We start from the raw sequence: 23,805 nt of genomic DNA, 5'->3' as shown, positions 1-23,805 counted from the left end.
AAACACAACCAAACAAACAAAAACAAACCCAACCATGTATTTTACATTAAAAAAAAAAAAGAAATCAAGAAAACTGCAAATTCTATCTAAGTGAATCCATAAAACAGATTCATTGTGGCCTGCTGGAAAGGACTCATCTTTCTACTCCTCTTCTATCGCATCCATAGCACAACAGGAAGTCCTGTGATTTTGGAAGCTCTCCCAAGGGCTTGGGAAAAAAATCACACCAAGCTTATGCTTAAACTGCATTTTAAACTTGTTCCCCAATTTTTTTACTAGTTTTATCAATCAAACATAATCAACTTCACAGCAAAACAAAATCTGATGTTTATAAAATGAAAGAATCAAACTCAAATGGATAAACACAGATGTTTTAAGATTTAATTTTTTCCCCAAAGCTTACCTTGCAGCCTTCACATGTAATGACACCATAATGGATTCCTGATGATTTGTCTCCACAGATCTTGCATGGAATAATTTCAATTTGAGCTGCAACAGAAGCACGCAACCAGTTAATTACATTTTCTTTTAAACACCTTATAAAAGCGTTCCCTGATCAGCATTTGTACAGTGAAAACTAATAACCTACTAAACATTATACTGCATTAACTATTCATTGCTGAACTGTGAGGGTCCCCTTAGAGCCCTGGACTAAATTATGGCTGCTCGTTATATAATAGCTTTCAGGTTATTAAAATGGGTCATTTGAGAAGGTGTTTAAGAACCCACAAGAAGGCTAGGATCAGCATTTCAAAGCCAAAAAGAACTGGGGAGTTCACATTTTGGCTGAAGTACTAAATACTAAAAGGTTTCCTCCAATCTCCTTTCCTCAAAGTTGTTACAAAAGGTATAAAGTTTGTCCTGGCTGAAAATCCATTATATGAATGTAACGCTTTACACATAAGTGTCGTGGCCATCTAGTCTACACTACTGACCAGTTTTATACACAGATAAATATGGAAAATACTGGTAGCATTTTAAATGAAGGATCTCAAATTCACAAAAAAATTTAGATTGAATGTTTATTATTAATAATTTGTGTATTAACACCCTGAAACTGAAGAAGGGAGGAAAATATGGCAGTACTCTAGGTGCACTGGAGTATATCTTCTCTTCTTTGTATTTCTCTCCCTTTCTTGAGAAAGGGCCAGATGAACTCTATGAAAGCACTGCTTCTTTACTGAACTAAGTTTATCATGCTACAAAGCTCTTTCAGCATATATTGAAGTTCATAAGGTGCCCACCTGGGCAAGTAACACACATTACCAGGGAGTCTGTTCTGTGTAAATACCTAGGAATACATCCTCAAACTCCACCAGTGTATGTGGTTTGCATCCTTCGAAAGGTTCTATTACTAACAAAGTCTCTTTCCAAGCAGGACTTTTCACCAAGTATTGGTAATGTTTCACAGTTCAGAAGTCCAGTTTACTCTGTGTGTGTGTGCGCACGCACGCATTTTTTAAAAACGGTGTGTATCTGAGTGCTGTTGCCTTGTATGCGGTCTCCAAAATTCTGAGACTGGTTTGTGCAATGTTGTGGGACCAGGCTACATCAATTAAACTGGACTGCTCCATCCATAAGTTTCTCACAATCTCCAATGGAGTTTTTCCAAGATACAATGGGGTTTCTTACCATAATTTACTATCAGAAGAGCAGTTAATCTCCAATGAGGAGTTTAAAATCCATGAACACATTGTCTGATTACCTCAAAGAGACTTTATATTAACTTTGTTGAATTTATAGCTGTCCAACAGTAAACCTTAAAGTACATTACATCACAATGTTTGTGGGTACCTTAGCCTTTTTTCTCAGCATGAGTTCATATGGTAAATGTGTCTGCTTTTCTGATTAGAGATTGTGTATTGTTCTATGTACTGTTAAGCACTTTGAACACAGATAGTGTGAAATGAATAATTGTTAAGCAAGCAATGTCAGTTTTTCTTTCTGACCCACTTACATGCAATAGGGAGACTCACAGTTTAGGGTCAGGCATGTTATTGTAAGGGCCAGAAAACGTTAAATGAACATGTTTTAAATTTATTACAGGCATCTGGCAAATTAGAATGTTCCCCAATCCATATAAAATGCAGTGAACGAAGCAACTACTGAGGAATAGTAACTTGCTCCCATGATTTGAACACTAGCTACTATGCTAAGCTCAGGAAAGCAGCCCCAGCAGCTATGCAACTACACAGCTTCTTTACTGACATTTCTGTACTAGTGGTTCTCAAACATTTTCACACCGTGGGGCACTGTGTGCAACTGATTCTATACTGGGTACCTCCTACTTCCAGACATTTAATCCCACAATTTTCCTGGGGCAGTTATAATGATAGGCTGAAATGAAAGTGTCATATTAGGATTCTTAAGGAGACAGGACCCCTGAAACCTCTGCAGGCTTGCCTGTACCCTACATACAAGCGCCTTAATTTCACTTTGCTGTTCCGCTCGCACACTGAAAAGAACAGGGGAGGAAGCTACCAAGTGTTAATTTATATTATTTTATTAATATATTATATGCATTAGTAATTACTATACCACCTGAGTGCCTCACAAATGTTCATGACTGAAGCACCTCACAACAGGGCAAGTCATGCCTGACCAACCTGATTGCCTTCTATGATGAGATAACTGGCTCTGTGGATATGAGGAAAGTGGTGGATGTGATATATCTTGACTTTAGCAAAGCTTTTGATACGGTCTCCCACAGTATTCTTGCCAGCAAGTTACAGAAGTATGGATTGGATGAATGGACTATAAGATGGATAGATTGTCGGGCTCAATGGGTAGTGATCAACGGCTCAGTGTCTAGTTGGCAGCTGGTATCAAGCAGGGTGCGCCGGAGTCGGTCCTGGGGCCGGTTTTGTTCAACATCTTTATTAATGATCTGGATGATGGGATGAATTGCACCCTCAGCAAGTTCGAAGATGACACTAAGCTGGGGGGAGAGGTAGGTATGCTGGAGGATAGAGTTAGGGTCCAGAGTGACCTAGACAAATTGGAGGATTGGGCCAAAAGAAATCTGATGAGGTTCAACAAGGACAAGTGCAGAGTCCTGCACTTAGGAAGGAAGAATCCTATGCACCGCTACAGGCTGGGGACCGACTGGCTAAGCAGCAGTTCTGCAGAAAAGGACCTGGGGATCACAGGAGACGAGAAGCTGGATATGAGTCAGCAGTGTGCCCTTGCTGTCAAGAAGGCCAACTGCATATTGGGCTGTATTAGTAGGAGCATTGCTAGCAGATCGAGGGAAGCGATTATTCCCCTCTATTTGGTACTGGTGAGGCCACACCTGGAGTACTGTGTCCAGTTTTGGTCCCCCCACTACAGAAGGGATGCGGACAAATTGGAGAGAGTCCAGTGGAGGGCAACAAAAATGATTAGGGGGCTGGGGCACATGACTTACGAGGAGAGGCTGAGGAAACTGGGGTTATTTAGTCTGCAGAAGAGAAGAGTGAGGGAGGATTTGATAGCAGCCTTCAGCTACCTGATGGGGGTTCCAAAGAGGATGGTGCTAGGCTGCTCTCAGTGGTGGCAGATGACAGAACAAGAAGCAATGGTCTCAAGTTGCAGTGGGGGAGGTCTAGGTTAGATATTAGGAAACACTATTTCACTTGGAGGGTGGTGAAGCACCGGAATGGGTTACCTAGGGAGGTGCTGGAATCTCCATCCTTAGCCGTTTTTAAGGCCCAGCTTGACAAAGCCCTGACTGGGATGATTTAGTTGGTGTTGATCCTGCTTTGAGCAGGGGATTGGACTAGATGACCTCCTGTGTGTCTCTTCCAACCCTAATATTCTATGATTCTAACAGGTGACATAGCATTATCCTTATTTTACAAACAGGAAACTGAGGCATGGATATTAAGCAACTGGCTTAATAACACAGAAATTCTAAGACAACTTCAGGAATAAATCATCCAGCTCCCACTTCTGTACTTGAAATGTAAGACCCACTTTCGTCCCTGCTGTTGTGAGTTAACATCCTATTCGAACTCCTGTTGTCAGTCAATAGATAAGACTCAACTGGCCAGATAAACCTCAATATATAATTTAATACTCCACTTCTGTATATGTAATTCCTGTGTTGTTACATGTAGAAACTGATGTAATAAGGCTGTTTATATGTTATGACGAATGCATTCGTTAAAGTCTCATCTGAAGTTTAAGCATGCAATAGTTATTTCTTTACAAATTGTTAAGCAAGAGGACATTTGCAATTTGTTTCTGGAGAAATGTAACATGACTTCACAATACTGGCCTAAGGCTAAGTGATGAATAGTCTAAAAAGGGCAATAATTAGCCTAAAATGCATTGTCTGGAATGTCCTACGGCGATGATGAAATGGAATTTACATAAAACACAAGAAGGGAAAGAGTTAGACCCTGGGCACGGAAGCATTTACTGATCATTATGGATAAAGGGTAGTGGCACCAAATTAGATATGTTTTTAGAACTCTGAACTTGTCATAGAGTAGATTATCTTTAGTACACTTAGTTTCAATTATCACACAACATTTAATACTTAACCTTTACTTTTAACTTTTGAGCTACAATTCAGTGGAAGGAAGTTCGGAAGCATAAATTTCTTGGGATTGCCATAACCAATAATTGTATTAAAATTAATGCAGGGAAAGACATAAGATCAATTACTGTTTTAAGTGGTTGCTTTTGCAAATCATTATTAAAACAGAACCCTGTCACAAGTTCATATACCTCCTCTAAAATTATTAAAGGGCACAGCTACTTTATGGCTAGTGAATGCAAACTTTCTGTACATAAGCTACATGTTTTTCTTATAAGGGTGAAAATATGGTATCTTTTCTCTCATTTTTTAACTTTGACATACAACTATGCACTTGCTAAAATCTTGTTCATATGCAAACAAGATACATGGGCAACACTTTTGCATGTCAAAAATATGTTACAACTTGAGTTACTCACATTCCCAGTTCATGCATGAACAAATAATTTCTTCCATATGAATTGGAGAAAAAATAACACTCTTGTGGTTGCTTAGAAATGGCTATGGATACCTAGGTGACAGACATAGTTTGTACTGGTAGATTAGAATATTAAGAACATTTCATAATGTTCCAGAACCATACTGAAAGTGTCCTGTGCAGAAGAAGGTGGCACACTCCCACCCAGAAACGGAATTAAAAAACCCAAGCCACACACCAAGAATCCCAAATACAGGCTCAAGCTGGCAGTCACCTGAGTAGCACAACAGGCCACTGCAGAAATAACTCTTGAGAACACGAAGTGGCCATTGAGGGAAAGAGGCAGTCCTTCTGAATATCTATGGTATTTATACTGTCCCCATCACATTAGTGTCTGAGTACCTCACAGTCTAATAGTCTTCATCCTCACAACAACCCTGTGGCAGTACTATTATCCCTGTTTTACAGTTGGGAAATGGAGGCACAGAGAGGCCAAGTCACTTGTCCAAGATCACACAGAAAATCTGTGGCAGATCAGTGAATTGATCCAGTGTGTCCCAAGTGGTAGGCAAGTGCCCTAACTACTAGAGACTACTTTCCCATCCATCCCTGATGTTTTGATTTGGATGTTTTATTGACTGGCTATATTACCTCTTTGACATCCGTTTTGGTTGGTACAGTTTTGTTACATTTGCATTTTGAAAAATAAAATTATGTTTGTTTTAGCCTAATTGCACTCCCAACAGCCAACCAAAATCAGCACTAATTGGCATCTTTGTGAGCTGCCTATACTCAAAAAGCCTCCCTTTATCTCCTCTCACTCTGTGCTTCATTCCATCCAGGTCTGGAACAGTCTCCCTGCACTTCTCTGCCAAGAACCCTCGCTCACAGAGCCTCCCCAAAACTCATTTCTTATAAGAGCATAAGAACGGCCAGACTGGGACAGACAAAAAGTCCATCTAGCCCAGTATCCTGTCTTCCGACAGGGGCCAATGCGAGCTGCCCCAGAGTGAATGAACAGGACAGGTAATCATCAAGTGATCCATCGCCTGTCACCATTCCCAGCTTTTGGCAAACAGAGGCTAGGGACACCATCCCTGCCCATCTTGGCTAATAGTCATTGATGGACCAATCATCCATGAATTTATCTAGTTCTTTTTTGAACCCTATTATACTTTTGGCCTTCGCAACATCCTCTGGCAAGGAGTTCTACAGGTTGACTGAGTTGTGTGAAAAAATACTTCCTTTTGTTTGTTTTAAATCTGCTGCCTATTTAATTTCATTTGGTGGCCCGTAGTTCTTATGTTCTGAGATGGAGTAAATAACACTTCCGTATTTACTTTCTTCACACCAGTCATGATTTTATAAACCTCTACCTTATCCCTCCTTAGTCATCTCTTTTCCAAGCTGAAAAGTCCCAGTCATATTAATCGCTTCTCATATGGCAGCCGTTCCACAACCCTAATAATTTTTGTTGCCCTTTTCTGAACCTTTTCGAAGTCCAATATATCTTTTTTGAGATGGGCGACCACATCTGCATGCAGTATTCAAGATGTGGGCATACCATGGATTTATATAGAGGCAATAGGATATTTTCTGTCTTACTATCTATCCCTTTCTTAGTGATTCCCAACATTATGTTATACACTTTTTTGACTGCCGCTGCACATTGAGTGGATGTTTTCAGAGAACTATCCATAAGAACATAAGAATGGCCATACTGGGTCAGACCAAAGATCCATCCAGCCCAGTATCCTGTCTACTGACAGTGGCCAATGCTAGGTGCCCCAGAGGGAGTGAACCTAACAGGTAATGATCAAGTGATCTCTCTCCTGCCATCCATCTCCACCCTCAGACAAACAGAGGCTAGGGACACCATTCCTTACCCATCCTGGCTAATAGCCATTAATGGACTTAACCTCCATGAATTTATCCAGTTCTCTTTTAAACCCTGTTACAGTCTTAGCCTTCACAACCTCCTCAGGCAAGGAGTTTCACAGGTTGACTGTGTGCTGTGTGAAGAAGAACTTCCTTTTATTTGTTTTAAACTTGCTGCCCATTAATTTCATTTGGTGGCCCCTAGTTCTTATATTATGGGAACAAGTAAATAACTTTTCCTTATTCACTTTCTCCACACCACTCATAATTTTATGTACCTCTATCATATCCCCCCTTAGTCCTCTCTTTTCCAAGCTGAAAAGTCCTAGCCTCTTTAATCTCTCCTCATATGGGGCCTATTCCAAACCCCTAGTCATTTTAGTTGCCCTTCTCTGAACCCTTTCTAATGCCAGTATATCTTTTTTGAGATGAGGAGACCACATCTGTATGCAGTATTCAAGATGTGGGCGTACCATGGATTTATATAAGGGCAATAAGATATTCTCCGTCTTATTCTCTATCCCTTTTTTAATGATTCCTAACATCCTGTTTGCTTTTTTGATTGCCGCTGCACACTGCGTGAATGTCTTCAGAGAACTATCCACGATGACTCCAAGATCTTTCTCCTGATTAGTTGTAGCTAAATTAGCCCCCATCATATTGTATGTATAGTTGGGGTTATTTTTTCCAATGTGCATTACTTTACATTTATCCACATTAAATTTCATTTGCTATTTTGTTGCCCAATCACTTAGTTTTGTGAGATCTTTTTGAAGTTCTTTACAGTCTGCTTTGGTCTTAACTATCTTGAGCAGTTTACTATCATCTGCAAACTTTGCCACCTCACTGTTTATCCTTTCTCCAGATCATTTATGAATAAGTTGAATAGGATTGGTCCTAGGACTGACTCTTTGGGAACACTACTAGTTACCCCTCTCCATTCTGAAAATTTACCATTTATTCCTATCCTTTGTTCCCTGTCTTTTAACCAGTTCTCAAACCATGAAAGGATCTTCCCTCTTATCCCATGACAACTTAATTTATGTAAGAGCCTTTGGTGAGGGACCTTATCAAAGGCTTTCTGGAAACCGAAGTACACTATGTCCACTGGATCCCCCTTGTCCACATGTTTGTTTACCCCTTCAAAGAACTTTAATAGATTAGTTAGACATGATTTCCCTTTACAGAAACCATGTTGACTTTTGCCCAACAATTTATGTTCTTCTATGTGTCTGACAATTTTATTCTTTACTATTGTTTCAACTAATTTGCCCGGTACTGATGTTAGACTTACCGGTCTGTAATTGCTGGGATCACCTCTAGAGCCCTTTTTAAATATTGGCGTTACATTAGCTATCTTCCAGTCATTGGGTACAGAAGATGATTTAAAGGACAGGACATTGCTTTGATGCTCTTGACTCCAAGATCTCTTTCTTGAGTGGTAACAGCTAATTTAGACCCCATCATTTTATATGTACAGTTGGGATTATGTTTTCCAATGTGCAGTACTTTGCATTTATCAACAATGAATTTCATCTTACATTTTGTTGCCCAGTTACCAGTTTTGAGAGATCCTTTTGTAGCTCTTCACAGTCTGCCTGGGACTTACCTATCTTGAGTAGTTTTGTATCATCTGCAAATTTTGCCACCTCACTGTTTACCCCTTTTCCCAGAATATGTTAAATAGGACTGGTCCCAGTACAGACCCCTGGGGGACACCACTATTTACCTCTCTCCATTCTGAAAACTGACCATTTATTCTTCTCCAGGTAATCACCCCTCCCTTATTAATTCTCACATCCTTCCCTCTAATGAAATATTGTCCTATGCCTTTTCTTGGTCAGATTGTCAACTCTTCAGGGTAAGGAAGGAATCTAACTCTACATTTGTGAAGTGCTGTGTAAACTTACAGTTCTTTACAAGTTTTACAGTTTTATTATTTGTGTTATCCTGTGGAGAGTCCCAAGACCAGGGCCTGATTATGCTAGGCTCTGCAAGAGACAGCCCTTGCCTCAAATTTTTACAGTTTAAGACAAGTCAGACAAAGGAAGCATTATTCCCTTTTATGAATGGGAAACTGAGTAACAGATTAAGACTCCGATTCAGCAAAACACCTAAGAATGTTATCAACAGAACCAGTAGAAAGTTTTCTTATTAAAAGTTTTTTTCTGTAGAAAAATGAGGTTTTGTTAAAAACAAAATTTTTCTGCAAGGAATTTCATTTGACAAATTTGTCACTTTCCAAAACTTTTTCAGAACAAAAAATGTAGGGAAACAAATTCCAATTCTTTTTCAGAAGTTTTCATTTCAAAATTGTAGGGGCTCCTACACACTTTTTGACTGGTTTCCAACTGGCAAAAGTGAGACAGTCAAAGTGTTGATCGCAGAGAGAAGGTCACTTTTAAAAGCAGGTTCTTTCTCCCCACACACTTACTATTTCCCAACTGTATAGTAACTTGAAAGAATTGCTAAACAAAAGTGTAGGAAAACGTTCTCACCCCCAACCCTTTTGCAGAGGTTCAGAATTGCCTGCAGAAAAACAGACTGGATGGGAAAAAACAAATTGAGGGGAGGGGGGTAGAACAGTTTTCCCAGCAGTGGTAGTGATTAGTTTTGTGTATATACTCCTGTGGCATTGATTCCTGCTTCGCTGAGTAGAGATGGATTTAAGCACATGCTTAACTGCTTTGTTGAATTGGAGCCTATGCGCTCAATCCTGCAAAGCGCTAAGCATCTTGGCTCTGATCCTGCAATGTTCTTATGCAAGTGTTTTACTTCATTTACATCATTGGGACTACTTGCATGGTCAAAGTGGCTAGATTGACACTTCTGTGACTTGTTCAAGGCTGCACAAGTAGTTCACAGCAGAGTCAGGAGCTGAACCCAGATTTCTAAAGTCCCAGTCCAGTGCCTTAGCCAAAAAAGCTTCTTCCTCTCTACATAATAAATATTTAACAATGAAAAATCCTTTCCTGCATTTCAGTTAGATGTTTTCTACCTTATAGACTGTGCAGAATTTCTTTACCCCACACATTCAAATAGGGTGTTAAACTAGGTTAAGTATATAAACTGAGCTAACCTCCTGAAAGGCTGCGATTTGTGCTACACATCATTGCTACTGCTGTTTTATAAGTATATTGATTTAATTAGGAGTCATACATATTCATTGACACAAACAAGCAAGGTACGTGTAATGTGCTGTTTAAAGCAACAAAATCTGAGCAGAAACTGAATTAACAAGGAACAATTTTACTATATAATATTCTAATCCCCCTGCATTTTCAGCTTCATTACCTAAACAATTTGCTCTGTCATGCACCCTAAGTAATTCAACTCAGCTGCTAATTTCTCTCCTCCAAACATCTGCAGTTTCAATAAACCAAAAGCTAGTGGCAGCACAGCTCCACAAATTTCGTCAATATGTTACATTTAGTTAAGCGACCATATGACTGTTCAGATGCATTAAGCTATTTAAAACCTCATTCATTCTAGGACTATGAAAATGGCTAGAACAGCTTTGTTAGAACACATGCTATTTGTTTTGACAGAAACATATTGGGCCAAATTCTACTCAGTTACACAGGTACAATTCCACTGAAGTCAATGGGTGTGGTAAATGGGTGGACCCAAGAGCATCAAAGCATAAATTAAAAACAAAATATGAGGAAGAAAGGCTCCAGTGCCTGGCTTAAACTCCTTGTGCCTGAACATTGCTGGGACCCTGTCAGAAGGCCACTAAGAGTTTGAAAGTATGTAGATGGATAAACAGTATGGGGTCAAATTTTTAGAAGGATGGACTCCTGGCCTCTTCTTCTTTCTGGCACAATTTGGGCCCACAATATTAATTGCTGGTGAAAATTTAAGTCCTTCTGCCTCTAATACCCTGATTTGAGTGTGCCAGAGGGCAACTATGCTCTTCCATTCAGGTTCTTGTACCATGCGCATCATCCAGGTATCTGTGTGTATTGCTCTATATTACACCACAAGATGCAACATACAAATTTTAAGTAGCTCAAGCTTTGTTACTGAATTAAGAAACTTGCTAGAGTAACTGCAGGCTATATGAAAAATGGTCTGGAATCCATAAGGGTGTAATTACTGCTTTTTAAATAAGTTTTTGTTGTTGTGGCAGTGTCTTTTAACTGATCTGTTCAGTTGACTAACTGCCGGACAATTTTAAGTTGCCTGAGCATCTGCTAAACATTACAAATGGCTGGACCGATTTTTCTTCTACAAATAATACTTTCAATAATTAAAAAAACAACTGTGTAAAAGCAGATTCTCTTATAAGATAAAGTAGCACAACCTTCTAGAAGAATCACAAACACACAGGGAAGACAAGCAGTTACCTTAATTCAAAATTAAGTGGAAAGCATTTGGTGTGTGTGTGGTGGGGGGGTACAAAGTTCATCCCTTTCCTCATCCTTATAGTCCATAACTGAGCCAACCATGGGTTGACTTGATCTTGAGACACATGCAATTGTGTGGGCAACACAAAGCAGTTAAGAACTATTGAACAAAGTGTTGTGGGAGAACTCATTTGCATGGAGTTTTCTACCTCTCGATAAGCTGTCTAACTGTAAATGATTTCATCTTGCTCCTAGCTCTCCCCATTTTCTTGGTTTTACCTACACTTGAGCTAATTTCTTCCCTCTTGCACCAATGCTACTCTGGTATGTCAAGCTTATAATATCAAACACTTGACATCACGCATACATGTGAAAGACACCTTGACTTTTATCCTTATGTTCAGAGACACTTCCATTGGACTTCAAGCCATTCATTGATTTTTATGAACGCAACGGATGGCACTGAGAAAGGATAAAAACATTGTATCTTTTTATGTCTCTGTACAGGTGCCTGTTTGCTTGAAGGCACAGTTAGTTACACACACAAAACTGGACACTGTGGCTGAATAGAAGGATTTTTGTATTATGCAACAGACACCTGTCATGAACTAAACAGCAGTCCCTCTGCCACCCACAGTTGACTGCTGCCATAAGGCGAAAAAAGTGCAATCTAATTTGCATCTGAAAACTAGATGTTCTTCCCAAATGCTTGCGGAGGGCATGACAGGTAGAGATGGCTCTTGCATTGAACAGTAGCCACATTATGAAGCCACTTCATTGCACGCTGGAATACAATGCAACAGCAATCCACTAAGTGACAAGTCTATACCTAAGGAAGGATCAGGACTGTCACATCCAGAGAACGTGTATGACTCTGTTGCGTACATGAGCACAGATGTGCAAGGACAGCCAATAATGAAAATGCTGGCACCTAAGGTACACAGGCAAAACAGCTTAAAGCATTAACCATGCATGTTTTAAAAGTCTTCCCCAACTAGCTAATTATAACAAAATTTTAGACAATGTTTGTTTTTCTATTGGGAAGACACAAAGTTTGTTATTGCTCAAGAGTATTTGAAGTCAATAATGATTTCTTAAAGAGCAGTCAAACATTTGTTTTGGAAAGACCAAGAATGACATGAACTAAACAGATAAGAGAAGATAGTTCACATTTTGGTTTTCCCAACTTAGACAGCAGCATGCAAGCAGAGAACACAGCTATTCATAAGAAATACTGGACCAGATCCTCAGCTGATGTAAATCAACCTAGTGCCATTTTAGTCAATGGAATTATGACTGTACACCAGCTGAAGATCTGGCCTGTTATCAATGCATCTAGTCTTGAATTAAGCCTTCATTGCCAGACTGTTTACTTTAACTTCACTGTCTTGCTGGACACAAAATACATTTGTTTATTTCTACTTTCCATTCATCATGATTTTGTGAAGGACTGTGTGTGTGTGTGTAAAAGTGTTCCATCGGTTATTTGAAAGCTATTTCTTTGGAAAAAAAATCTCTCTTCATTAGCTGTAAAGCGTGCTTAAAAAAAAAATCACAGCTTTGTGAAATGCATGAAATTATAGAAGACTGGACATTTAAGAACAATTAATTCTTTAGATTAATCTTTTAGTGTATATTTTAATAACGTAGCAAGATGGTATTTAAGGATACTCATCTTGTAACATTCTTTGAGGATAAGACAACATACCAGGCATAACAAAAAACCCAATTACCAGCTGTGATCACAGATTCTGTCCCTCTCCCCGATGGAGAAGATGATGCAATCACCAACCACAGCATGTAGCATAATCATTACTTCACTGCAGTTTCAAAATAGATGAACTAAAATTACTGCAAATGGGAGAGGAGGAAAAGAGCAGAGAAAGGAGAAGGGGAGAGGTCCTCCTATACAAGGCCCTGTAGGTGCCAAAGCCAAGGTATTTTAAGACTGGTTTGACTATTTCAACAAGGTAAGAAAAGGCTTCCAAGTTTAATAAAATGGCAGGATCATCCTGTAACATGTTGGTTTCTCATACAAGACAGAGCTGGGATCCTTTCTCCAGTACCCGAATAGCACACATTTGTGAATCAAACATGTTTAAACAGTTCTGCCCCTTTCTTTTACTTTTATATTAACTGTATGGGCCATCCAAGGCATGAATGGGAGTGGAACAGATATGGGATATGTTCAATATACAACATGATTCTTAAATGCCATTTCAGTAAAACAGGTCTTCATAATCAGAAAAAATACATTGTGCAGCCTCATTTAAGAAATGGCAACAATATGCTTATCCTAAATCAGAGTTAACATTGGCTAGGACAGTGGTTCAGGAGATGGGCATTCTATTTCTGATGTCGGTGCTGTCCTGCTGTGTTAATTTGGACATCAGTCTGTGCCTCCATTTCCCTTCCTGTATAATGGAAATGATAATTCTCTACCCCAAATAATATCTTGAGCCTTAGTCTTTACAGTTAAATCCTCTACATGGTTGTCATGGAGGTGTGACTGCCCTGTAGTGCCTGCTACGTGTGGCACTGCAGGTACTCCCTTCCTCATTTTCCTCCTCCTGCCCCAGGGTTTTCTATATCTTCCAGGGTTCACATTGCTCAGCCATCCAGCAGGGTCACTGAGTTCAATACCCTTTCAGGATAAGAAGTCCAAATAAAAATCCAAAACAAAAGGCGTTTCTGACCTTTGGGGTGTCTCTGGAGCATATCCTCTTCCCAGTCCCTTTTGGGTTACCCTTCAGTCTCTCTAGCCCTCCTTAAATAGGAGGCCTCAGCTCTCCTCCTCAGAGCTGGGTTGTAAGTTAGCCAGCTTCTTTCTCAGCTGGCCCCTTTCCCCAGTTAGTACTTAGAGTGCACAGGACAGCCTTCTCCTGCTAGAGTCTGCCCTGCCATAAGGGAGGAAGCAGCATTTATCTTCATCCTTCCCCTTCCCAACTCACCCCTATTGTTTGGGTGAATGGACAGTCTCCTCCTGCCCTCTCTGCAAGGCTCCGGATCTCAAGGCCTTAAAGTCATACTGATGGGATTTCCTCCCATGAACCACTTACTTCCCAGACAACTTCCCCTCTATCAAGATCTTCTAGGTCCTTGTATACATGTCAGACCTTTCAAAATGTTAAAGGGCAACAACACCTCATCATGGGGACGGGGTGACTACTAGGCACCACTACCCTTAAGGGGGCAGGCTATCCCATCACACTGGTGCATAGCCAAATAAACTGGGACATGTATTAGGTAGCTTTATTGGGGTCAATTTGGAAATGAATTCTCCCCCCGACAGGCTATTTGCCCTTTTCATGCTTCTAAGGTGCTTTGAGATCCTCAGATTGAACTATCATGGACATGCAAAACACTGCTGCAAGGTGTCTTATCTCTAGAATTTCAGCTACCGTGTTAGATATATTTTTTTACATTTAATAAACAAGATTTAAGAACATAATTACATAGCCATAAAATACTGCCATTGACATGGCAATATCAAATATTTAGATGCACAAACACCCCAATTTACCTGTAATGAATTTTTTTTTAGATAAACTCAAGTTCAGCTTGTTGTAACAGCACTTGAGAATGGTGAACAGCAGCTTCTCTAAATACAGTTTCTGTTCTGAGTTGCTACTGCCTTTATTCAGTAAGCAGCTGGCAAACAAAGTTGACCCAGGCTGGATGATGTTACAGGACTCTAGGGTTCATAGAATTTTTGACTTAACCACTAACCTTGGTCACTTGTGAAAATGAGCACATAGCAGGGATACTTGTATGGTCCTATTGTTACATGCTGTACACTAGGGTGTTCTACTGCTAGGAGAGGCCAATCCACATTTTGTATAAAAAAAATAAGCTGGTAGGCCTGTGCTCCTGTGCTCTCAGGAGTGGTACCCTGAAGACTTCTGATCTTGAGGCTGTGTGTGTCCCCTTATGTCTTTTATCTAGCTAGGGGCTTGTGAAGTTTTCATAGTTGATTTTTCCTTGCGCATGTAAAGAAATAACGTGTACTGAATGAGGTCTACATATTGGTTTCTCTTTTGCTAGCGACAATGGAAAGGGATAGGAAAGCCAAATTTAGCACCTGCAGTGTAAATCTTGAATCATGCCATTTGACCAGCTGGTTGGACAATGGTAAGCATTTTTCTTGGAATTTTTTTTTTTAAACACAACCCAAATGCTTTCCATTTTTGGATGAAAAACTGAAAAAAAATTTTTTTTCAATCAAAAACCAGAAAATATAGAAATTATTTTCTTCATTTTGAAGAAGGCTCTCCCTCCCGCCTCAAAAAAAAATAAAAATCCATACTTTCATGGATTAACCCAGAGCAGAAGTTATCTCATGTTTCAGGCTAGATTTCCTACCATTAGCTGGTGAAATTCTAATTTCATTACATCCACATCATTTTCCCCAAGCTTCTTGTCCTCAAACACATACATTTCTTTATAGGAACATTTTTAAATGCTATGTTTTCCTACTACCTAAAAGAAAAAGCAGAAATGACCAAGTACCTAAAAAATTTTAAGCAAACATTTAACAGATCTGCCAGAAATATCACATCTCACTACACTGACCTTTATTTTAATGGGTTTTTTTAACATGTGGCAAGCATGCTTCTAAATCATTATATAACTATACTTAAGAAGCAACTGTTGTAGCCTCCATCCAAAAGGTGTATAATCATGCCATATGCAGGATTATGAAGTTAAATATAGCTGGCAGTTGAATTATGCTTGGTTTGCTTCATAGGGTGTCTTACACCAGCATTTTATAGTGTGGTGGGAAGGGTACTTAAGAGACGAACATTAGACATTTTTTAACTATACAAAACATTAAATATGGCTGCTTTTTCTTCAGAAGAGCCCCGTACATTTGTGTTATCTGTTTGCAAAATTACACCTCAGTTCAATAGCCTTATTACTATCCGTACTAGCAAAAATCAAATGACACCTACTATTACAAGAAAAAAGCAGGTGGGAAAGCTAATCAGCTTGCAATATTGTGTCAACATTATTAACAAGTTCAGCTAAATTCGTTAATGCTAACAAGGTGACAGTTAGGCTCCTGAATTGTTAAAAGGACACTTGTCAGTGTTAAGGAGGCTAAAATATGACCCACATTGTCGGTAGTGCCACCTTTTGCATCCTTTGCACATGCACACTTTTATAGTTAATAACACTGCAGAATATTGTTTAAAAAGCTGAGTGTGTTTAACAAACTGTTGCATCCCTATTCCTCTATCATAACACGTATGCATTAATCTGTTTACACGTACCATTAGGCTAAATCATATACCAGTTTAGTGGTAATTTCCAGAATCCAGAAGGTAAAATTAAACAGATGGGATCACAGTCAAGGTAGTGTCCCTTTAAATAGAGCATTTTATCATGACTTGGCTTTCTCCAGTGCCTTTGCTAGGGCATAGAGACTTCATTGGGGGTTTTGCCTCAGAGAGAATGGCAGGATGTGTTCCTTGGAGCACTCAGAAGTGCTACTCTGAGTGATTATGTTAAAAGCCTGTCAACCACAGATGGCATATAAGCCACTTCCCCACAAGAGAGCTGAGCTTTGATGAAAAACCACTCTAAAATCTGAATTTACCTTTTATAAAGTAAAGTGAGCAGAGAAACCATCTCACCCAGACAAGGAGTTCTTCCAAACTGAAGTGACTACATCTGCATTTAAAAAATATTTTCCTTTATTTTAGCTGCATGGGAACTTGATGTCACTTAAAAGATTTCCTTTGATGTTGCATGCCAAGTGGCACAATTAGTTTCCTATATAAAGATATACTCTGTCTAGTTTAAATTTTCATATTAAAGTGATTCATCTAATAGAAGTACAACAACAACCAAACATAGGCTCACAGTCTCAGAATAGTCAAAAAAGTTTCCACTCACTATCAGTCAACTTCTCTCCCTCGAAACAGATCTTCCTGGCTCCATTTGTGGTAAAAAGTTCTGGGCATTTATTCTGTATGTTGGGTTTCCTATAATACTTGGCTATTAAAAGCTCATCAATGTTAAAAATCATCAACAAATCAGGATCATCAGAGCTGTCTACTCGACCCAAGTCTATGCACCATCTCCTTATATTAATCCCTTTACCAGATCCAGAGAATTATTTTAACCACTAATAAAGATAAAGAAGTGTGTTTTTCATTAGCACCATCTCTAGTGCACCTATGCTGCTTTGCCTTTTCATAGGAAATGTAATCAGGTCTCTTAATTAAATAGCGAGACAACTATTTCAGAGGATGCCAAATCCACAGCTATTGCAGTCAGTTGCCTACTTAGTTTCTAGTGGCAAGCACCAAAAATATTGATTATAATAGATGTTTTCTCCATCTGAAGGGAAAGAAAAATGTATCTACAGACTTCTACTGACATCTATAAGCAAGAGGATAATTTGCAGTTCTTGTGCATTTCTTAAGCTGTAGATGTCACTGCAGTCAATGCATATTGGACAGTGGGAAGAGAAACTTAAACCTCATGCCAAACCCGTGTAAAAAACCCCACAGAAATTGGACTTGTTTTTGGCTTAATTGGCTTGCAAGTTACTTGTTGGCTAGTTTTTGGCTTGTAGCTTGTCAGGCTTGTAGCTTGTTACTCCTTTTTGTTTTTATCAGCTCCTGGCAAGCAGAGGCAAGCAGGGGTAAGGGGTGGGAGAGAGAGTCAGGGGTGCACAGCAGGCCCATCACAGTCCTAGACTGCACGCTGTGGGGATCTAGTCAGGGGGGTAGCAGTGTTAGTCTGTATCCACAAAAACAATAAGGAGTCCGGTGGCACCTTAAAGACTAACAGATTTCATGTATCTGAAGAAGAAGTGGTTTTTTTACCCATGAAAGCTTATGCCCAAATAAATCTGTTAGTCTTTGAGGTGCCACCGGACTCCTTGTTGTTTTTGTGGATACAGACTAACACAGCTGCCCCCTGATACTTAAGAACATCTAGCGTTATTATAGTAAAATGTTAAAAACAAACAAACAAACAAACAAGAGTTTTGGAAGAGATAAAACCTCAATGCTTCAAGGCATAAGCCAGCCTCTACTTAGTGGGTAAGTTATCCCATAACTAGCTATTGCAGGTTTCTTGCATCCTTCTCTGAAGTATCCACTACTGGCACTACCAGTGACAAGATACTGACCTAGATGGACTTTCATCCAGTCTGACAATTCCTAATATATAATTATTAAGCTATATACCCAAAATATGCTTATGAAAAGTATAAGAAAATAGTTGTTCTCTTCTTAATAATGGTAGCATTTAAGTAGCTCCAACTGGACTGAAGTTTATACTCCAACTTGCTGAACAGGATAGTAGAGGGGACAGTTTCTTTGCTACTGATCCTCTTGGTTGGCCATATAGTAATCACAAAGCAAACTGACAGCAAAAGTTAAAAAAAGTAAGGTCTCGTTCTCCATTGTGTTACTCTAGTTTCATGCTGGTGTGACTCCATTAATATGAATGGAGTTACATTAGTATAAAACTGCAGTAACACAATGGGGAATTGGGTCATTCAGCTTTATAAATAAGAGCTTAAAATTTGCAAAATGTTGTGAAATGTATAAAAAGATGCTGAACCATCTTAAGCAGGAGATACCATTATTTTAATTCATACTCGCAAATTTCTCTCCTCCTGGACATTAATACAATGGATTTTTGTTTGCAGAATATTTCAGTAAGACATTTCAATTTGCCACATGCAAATTTTCCCAGCAATACCCTGAAAGCAGCAGTTCACGGATCTAGGAAATTAGCAGTGCAATGTGATACTCAAGTGGATGGGAGTTCATAGGCTGTGTTTAAAGAAAACTGCTCAGATATCCAGTGGGCATGCTCAGATGTGAGTTTTCCATCACTTATAGGTTACAGCTCATTTCAGAATGCTTTCTTTAAACCACGCACTTGCACAGCTGCCCATTAGAATAATGTCCATGCCAAGATGCAAAATTCAGATGTTTTTGCTGTAGATTTTTTTCTGTGGTTCTCCTCCCCCCACTCTACCATATCTCAAAAATGGCTATGTTCAAAGCTTTTAAATCATCTTCTGTGAGAGACCAAGCATGGAAAATTTCATCTCCTCCCCCTCCTAAAAAACAGAATGGTTTAGAAAATTATAAGCCTGTGAAAAAGAGGAGATTCTAATGGAAACTGTTCTGCAACCATAATTAGAGTAGGTGCTACAATCTACCGGTATCCATCATAAATTCTTGTTTTGCACACCCACTTTACAGCATTTAATTTCCTGTCTGTGAATGGTAAAACCACCTCAGAGTGTAGATAAAACAGATCTGGTTGCTGTTCAGTATTAGTTATACTGATGATCTGAATTTGAAAAAAAAACCATCAACCATACATTTCCAAGGTATTTTCATATATGAATATTTTATGTTGCATCAAAATGTATCTAAGGTCAAATTCCACAGCAGCATGCTAATATATTGCTGAAAGTCATGAGAGCCTCACTATTATAGATCCTTAGTCACAGGACATCCGCATTATGTATATAGGTAAACTAAAAAGTTAAGTTTAACATATTTAACACTAACAAAAAATCTTCAAAATGACAGCGACATCATACTCTGCTTTAGATATAGAAGTGCCAAGATTAATGATTACATAAGTGTATCTCAGAGCCCAGGAACAATAATCAGCTCTACTGGTTTTATTTGTGTACATAGGTTATTAGAGTCAGCTGACACTCCAAAATCCAATTTAAAGTTGTTAAAACCCTTTTATGTATTTATTTTAGGTTGGAAGAAAATGGACATACTAATTCCATTCCCTTAGATTTGGCTTAAGGCAAAATAGGTTACTTTAACAAACAGGAAAAATTAAGCCTTGAAATACTGGCTGTAGCAACCAATATTGTCAAAAGAACAATACCAATAAAATCCGAATGTTTTAAAAGTGAAATTTTAAAATGAGTGCAAAACAAAATTAGCATCTTTCCCAGAGAGACAACTGTGTTGAGTCTGAGGTTTTTAATGACATCAGTCCCCAAATGACTGGTCACTTTTAGCAATAAACCTGCAAGAGAATAAATAATGGGGCTCAGTTTCCAACACCATTATTCACATAACTAGCCCTTCTTATTCAGATAAGTAGAATTACTTTCATTACCAGACACTGCTCCCTATGTCTCAACAGATTTTGGTACAGGAAATAGGAGCTTTCGTTACAGTGAATAGTCTACAATTGCAAATAATCTTATGTCCATAAAAGTTCTACAAAATTCAAAATATTCACCTTTAATTCTAACCAATATAGGATTGAAAACTAAGATTAGAAAAGTGGCTATTAGGAGTGTATACACTCCCCTTCTGCTGGGCAACATGACAGGAAGAATGGTGGATATGGACCTAGGTTTTTGTCTGGTTTTCAGTAGACAGTCCTGTTTTTAAATGGTTTGTCCCCTGCTTGGTACTGAGAAAAAACCAGATGTGGTTTTAGTGGTATCTCAAATGCGGGATGCCATTTTGAAGATGTGTCACTCTACCTCCACTGGCATGACCTCACACACAACCTGTGTGTGCGCATTTTTCAAAATGGCATCCTTCATGTGGAATTACCTCTGGCGGGGGCAGGGTCACCCCATTTTCAGAAACACTGGAATGTCCATTATTTTGGGGATGCATGAATGGCCACCTTATATGTGCCTGCCCTCCCAATCCTACCACACAGGCACATTTAGCCTCTCCGATGCCAATGGTACAAGCTGGACACTGAGCAGCTGTGACAGGTGTAGCCAGCCAGCCAAGTGTGCGGTTGGTAAATGGGCACTCTGCACATCAGGTTTCCCTCTCAGGGGAGAAGTTGATCACAAATTCCCTCTGTGGTTTTTATATGCTATGGAAGGCAACAAGGCAGCTACAGATTGCTAGGCTATTTGGGGAGCGAATGATGGCATTTACAGGCGGTTTGAGACCATCTGCAGGTTATGATCCTGTTTGCATGGATCTGGGCCTTCTGCTGGCACTGGTAGCTACATGTTCTGGGCATCCCACCAGCCCACTCTGCCTCTACTATTAGGGGGAGCCTGCAGTGTCCCAGGAACCAGAAATCTCTAGAGACAATGGGCCCAGTTTAGCACTGTGGCATTCCAGGTTCACTCCAGTTTAGCTCCCTTGATGTCAATGGAATTCTGAGAGAACAGCGGTGAATCAAGCCAAAGGTGTTCATTTATGAGATTTCTTATATATAAAGGGCCCATATATTGATGCAATGAGATGCTAATTCTGGTGTTCTTGTTTAATAGCCTCAGAATATGGGACTGCTATGGACTAAGTGTAAAAGTTTTTCCTTTATGGTTGTGAAGATATTTTCTAGTGTTCCCTAAGGTAAAGTCAATTAAGCAATAACTGCATCTGTGCTGAGAGTATTCGAAGCGTTAATATCTCCTCACTGATAAGTCTACAATTTTGCCTGTCTATTTATCACCAGCATTTAGAAATTATTGCTGTGAATGGTCCAGTGCCTTCATCCATTATCTTTGCGATCCTACCTCTTTCTAACAAAAAGGCAGGAAGCACAATGCATAATAGCGTTACCAGTATGACCTCAGCATGGATTAAAATGACAGCGAGCAATTAAATATCAGCTGATCTATTGCCTAGTTGATGCTAATATGTTCTGATGCTTTCAAAATTACTTCAGTTTTTCATCCCACCTATAGCTTGAGAGGGAATTGTATGTCACTGAGGACTTGTCTACAATGGAAAATGACATTGTGTTATAAGATGTATATCCCCACTTGGAGTTTGCAGTTCCTGAACTCTGGACTTAGCCTCTCTGGCTCCTACGCTATAAACTACAACTACCCGAGCCCTCAGGTGCCATTTCTCAACATCTCTGGAGCCAGGGGTGGGGACAGAATGGACAAGAAACTCCTGTTGAAGCTTATAGAGAGGCTTCTGCATGGGATGCTATGGACAAGTAGTGTGCTGAATCAATGATGAGTCAGGGTGCTCAGCTCCCTTAGTGGGAGGGGATAGCCTGACTCAGGGGCAGGAGCTGGATTCATTTTCAATTATAGCTTTGAGTTTGGGGAGGACTGGAGTGGAGAGAGACGCAGAGCCCAGGGAATCCGATTAACTCTCCCTCCCCACAAAGGGAGTCTGATCTGCTGCATGGCTCAGGCAGTTCTAGCCCTGCAGAGACCAGCATCCAGAGTGTCAGAGATCTGACCAACACCCCCCGCCCCGCCCCACAAAAAGAACTCTGGACCAGGGAGCCAGGAAAGGACCCTGCCCAACCGAGGGGAAAAGACATTGTAAGAGCCCCCATTTTTGTTTAAGCTGGCCAACATTCACAGCGCTGCAGCAGTCGTCCCCAGACTCATCCCCAGTTTACCATCTGCCTGGGAAGGTCCCAGGGATGAAGCTGGGGGTTGGGAAAAAGTTGTGAGTGTTGTGAAGTGGGGAACTGGTTGATTTATTAATGTTTAGTACTTAGTTAACCCTAACTCTTTCCTTTCCCACGTCCTATTTTCCTGCTCCAAATAAAGCCCCCCTTTGCTGTATTGTTACTTTGGGGACTCCATTCGAAAAGCACATTCTCATCTCAATATGTGGAGATTTACTTTGCATGACATTGGCCACATACATTAAATATGCCACATTCTAAAACATTAATGCAGCAAAGTGGAAAACACTGGAAGTGAGGCAGAAAGTGAAACATTAAAACTTGAGAATGTGCTACTTTTCTTAAAGCACCACAAATTGAAAAAAAGTGTTAATACTTTATTGTTCATATTTTCAGTAGACCATACAATGATGTCTTAAGAGGAATTCTGAATCTTAAACACTAAGATGATCCAATTGCTTTGGTTTAAAACATAATGTAACTTCCAGCACAAGGCCTCAGGAGAGGTGTATCTAGTGGGAACAATGAAGAAAATAACCAGCCTTCTAACTCACAAAACTCAACAGATTGTATCTATTCAAATACCTCATGAATTCCTAAGATAATTTTTTTCGAGTAAATTATTGTTTACCAGCCAGATGTCACTAAGCCCATTCTGTAGGTAAATGCTTTAGGAATTGAGTTCAAATTTGTTTCATGTGATTAACACCAAATTAAAAAAAAAAAACTGATACAAATCCAGTTGGATAGGAGTGGATGTTTATTAGCTGCATTTGGTTTGTGTTTGCTATACCAAATGACAACTGATCAAAAGTTAGTAGAGACTAATACAAAATAGTAGGTGCACTACTATAATCCTCCTTTCTATTCAAATACATCAAAGGACCTTACAGTCATTAATAAGCTAAACCTCACTCGGCCAAGGAGGTAAATAATATTATTGCTATTTTACAGCTGGGGAAGCTGAATCATAAAGTAGTTAAGTAACTTGAAGAAGATCACACAGTGATTCAGTCAGGGCCAGGAATAAGATCAAGATCTCCCATTTTCCCCATCCTGTTTTTTACCAACTAAACTATATCTTTGTAGGTAAATGAACTCACTATTCTCTTGCTACTTGTTAATGCTTATTTTCCAGCTTGCATTCTACCTTTGCCAGAAGATGAGATGAGAATAAACATCCATAAACAATTCAAAATTGTTTGTTTAGAAATGACAAACACAGTTGCTACATTATTTTTGATAAAGGATGAAAATGTTTAACTAGAACTCCC

At 39.4% G+C, this 23,805-nt stretch overlaps 1 protein-coding gene across 3 annotated transcripts in view; it reads right to left on the bottom strand.

Moving 5' to 3' along the window:
- The window catches only part of RORA (RAR related orphan receptor A), a 545,340-nt gene that overhangs the window by 40,307 nt on the left and 481,228 nt on the right, over nt 1-23,805 (bottom strand). For all 3 annotated transcript variants that reach the window (XM_073303639.2, XM_073303636.2, XM_073303637.2), the window contains one exon: nt 404-489. In XM_073303639.2, the coding sequence (XP_073159740.1) occupies nt 404-489 (86 nt within the window). The remainder of the gene's footprint in view (nt 1-403; nt 490-23,805) is intronic.

The sequence above is a fragment of the Lepidochelys kempii genome, chromosome 10 (genome assembly GCF_965140285.1).
Source record: "Lepidochelys kempii isolate rLepKem1 chromosome 10, rLepKem1.hap1, whole genome shotgun sequence".
Taxonomy (NCBI): domain Eukaryota; kingdom Metazoa; phylum Chordata; order Testudines; family Cheloniidae; genus Lepidochelys; species Lepidochelys kempii.
The sequence above is the reverse complement of the archived record's forward strand: the minus strand, read 5'-3'. Positions and strand labels throughout refer to the sequence as shown.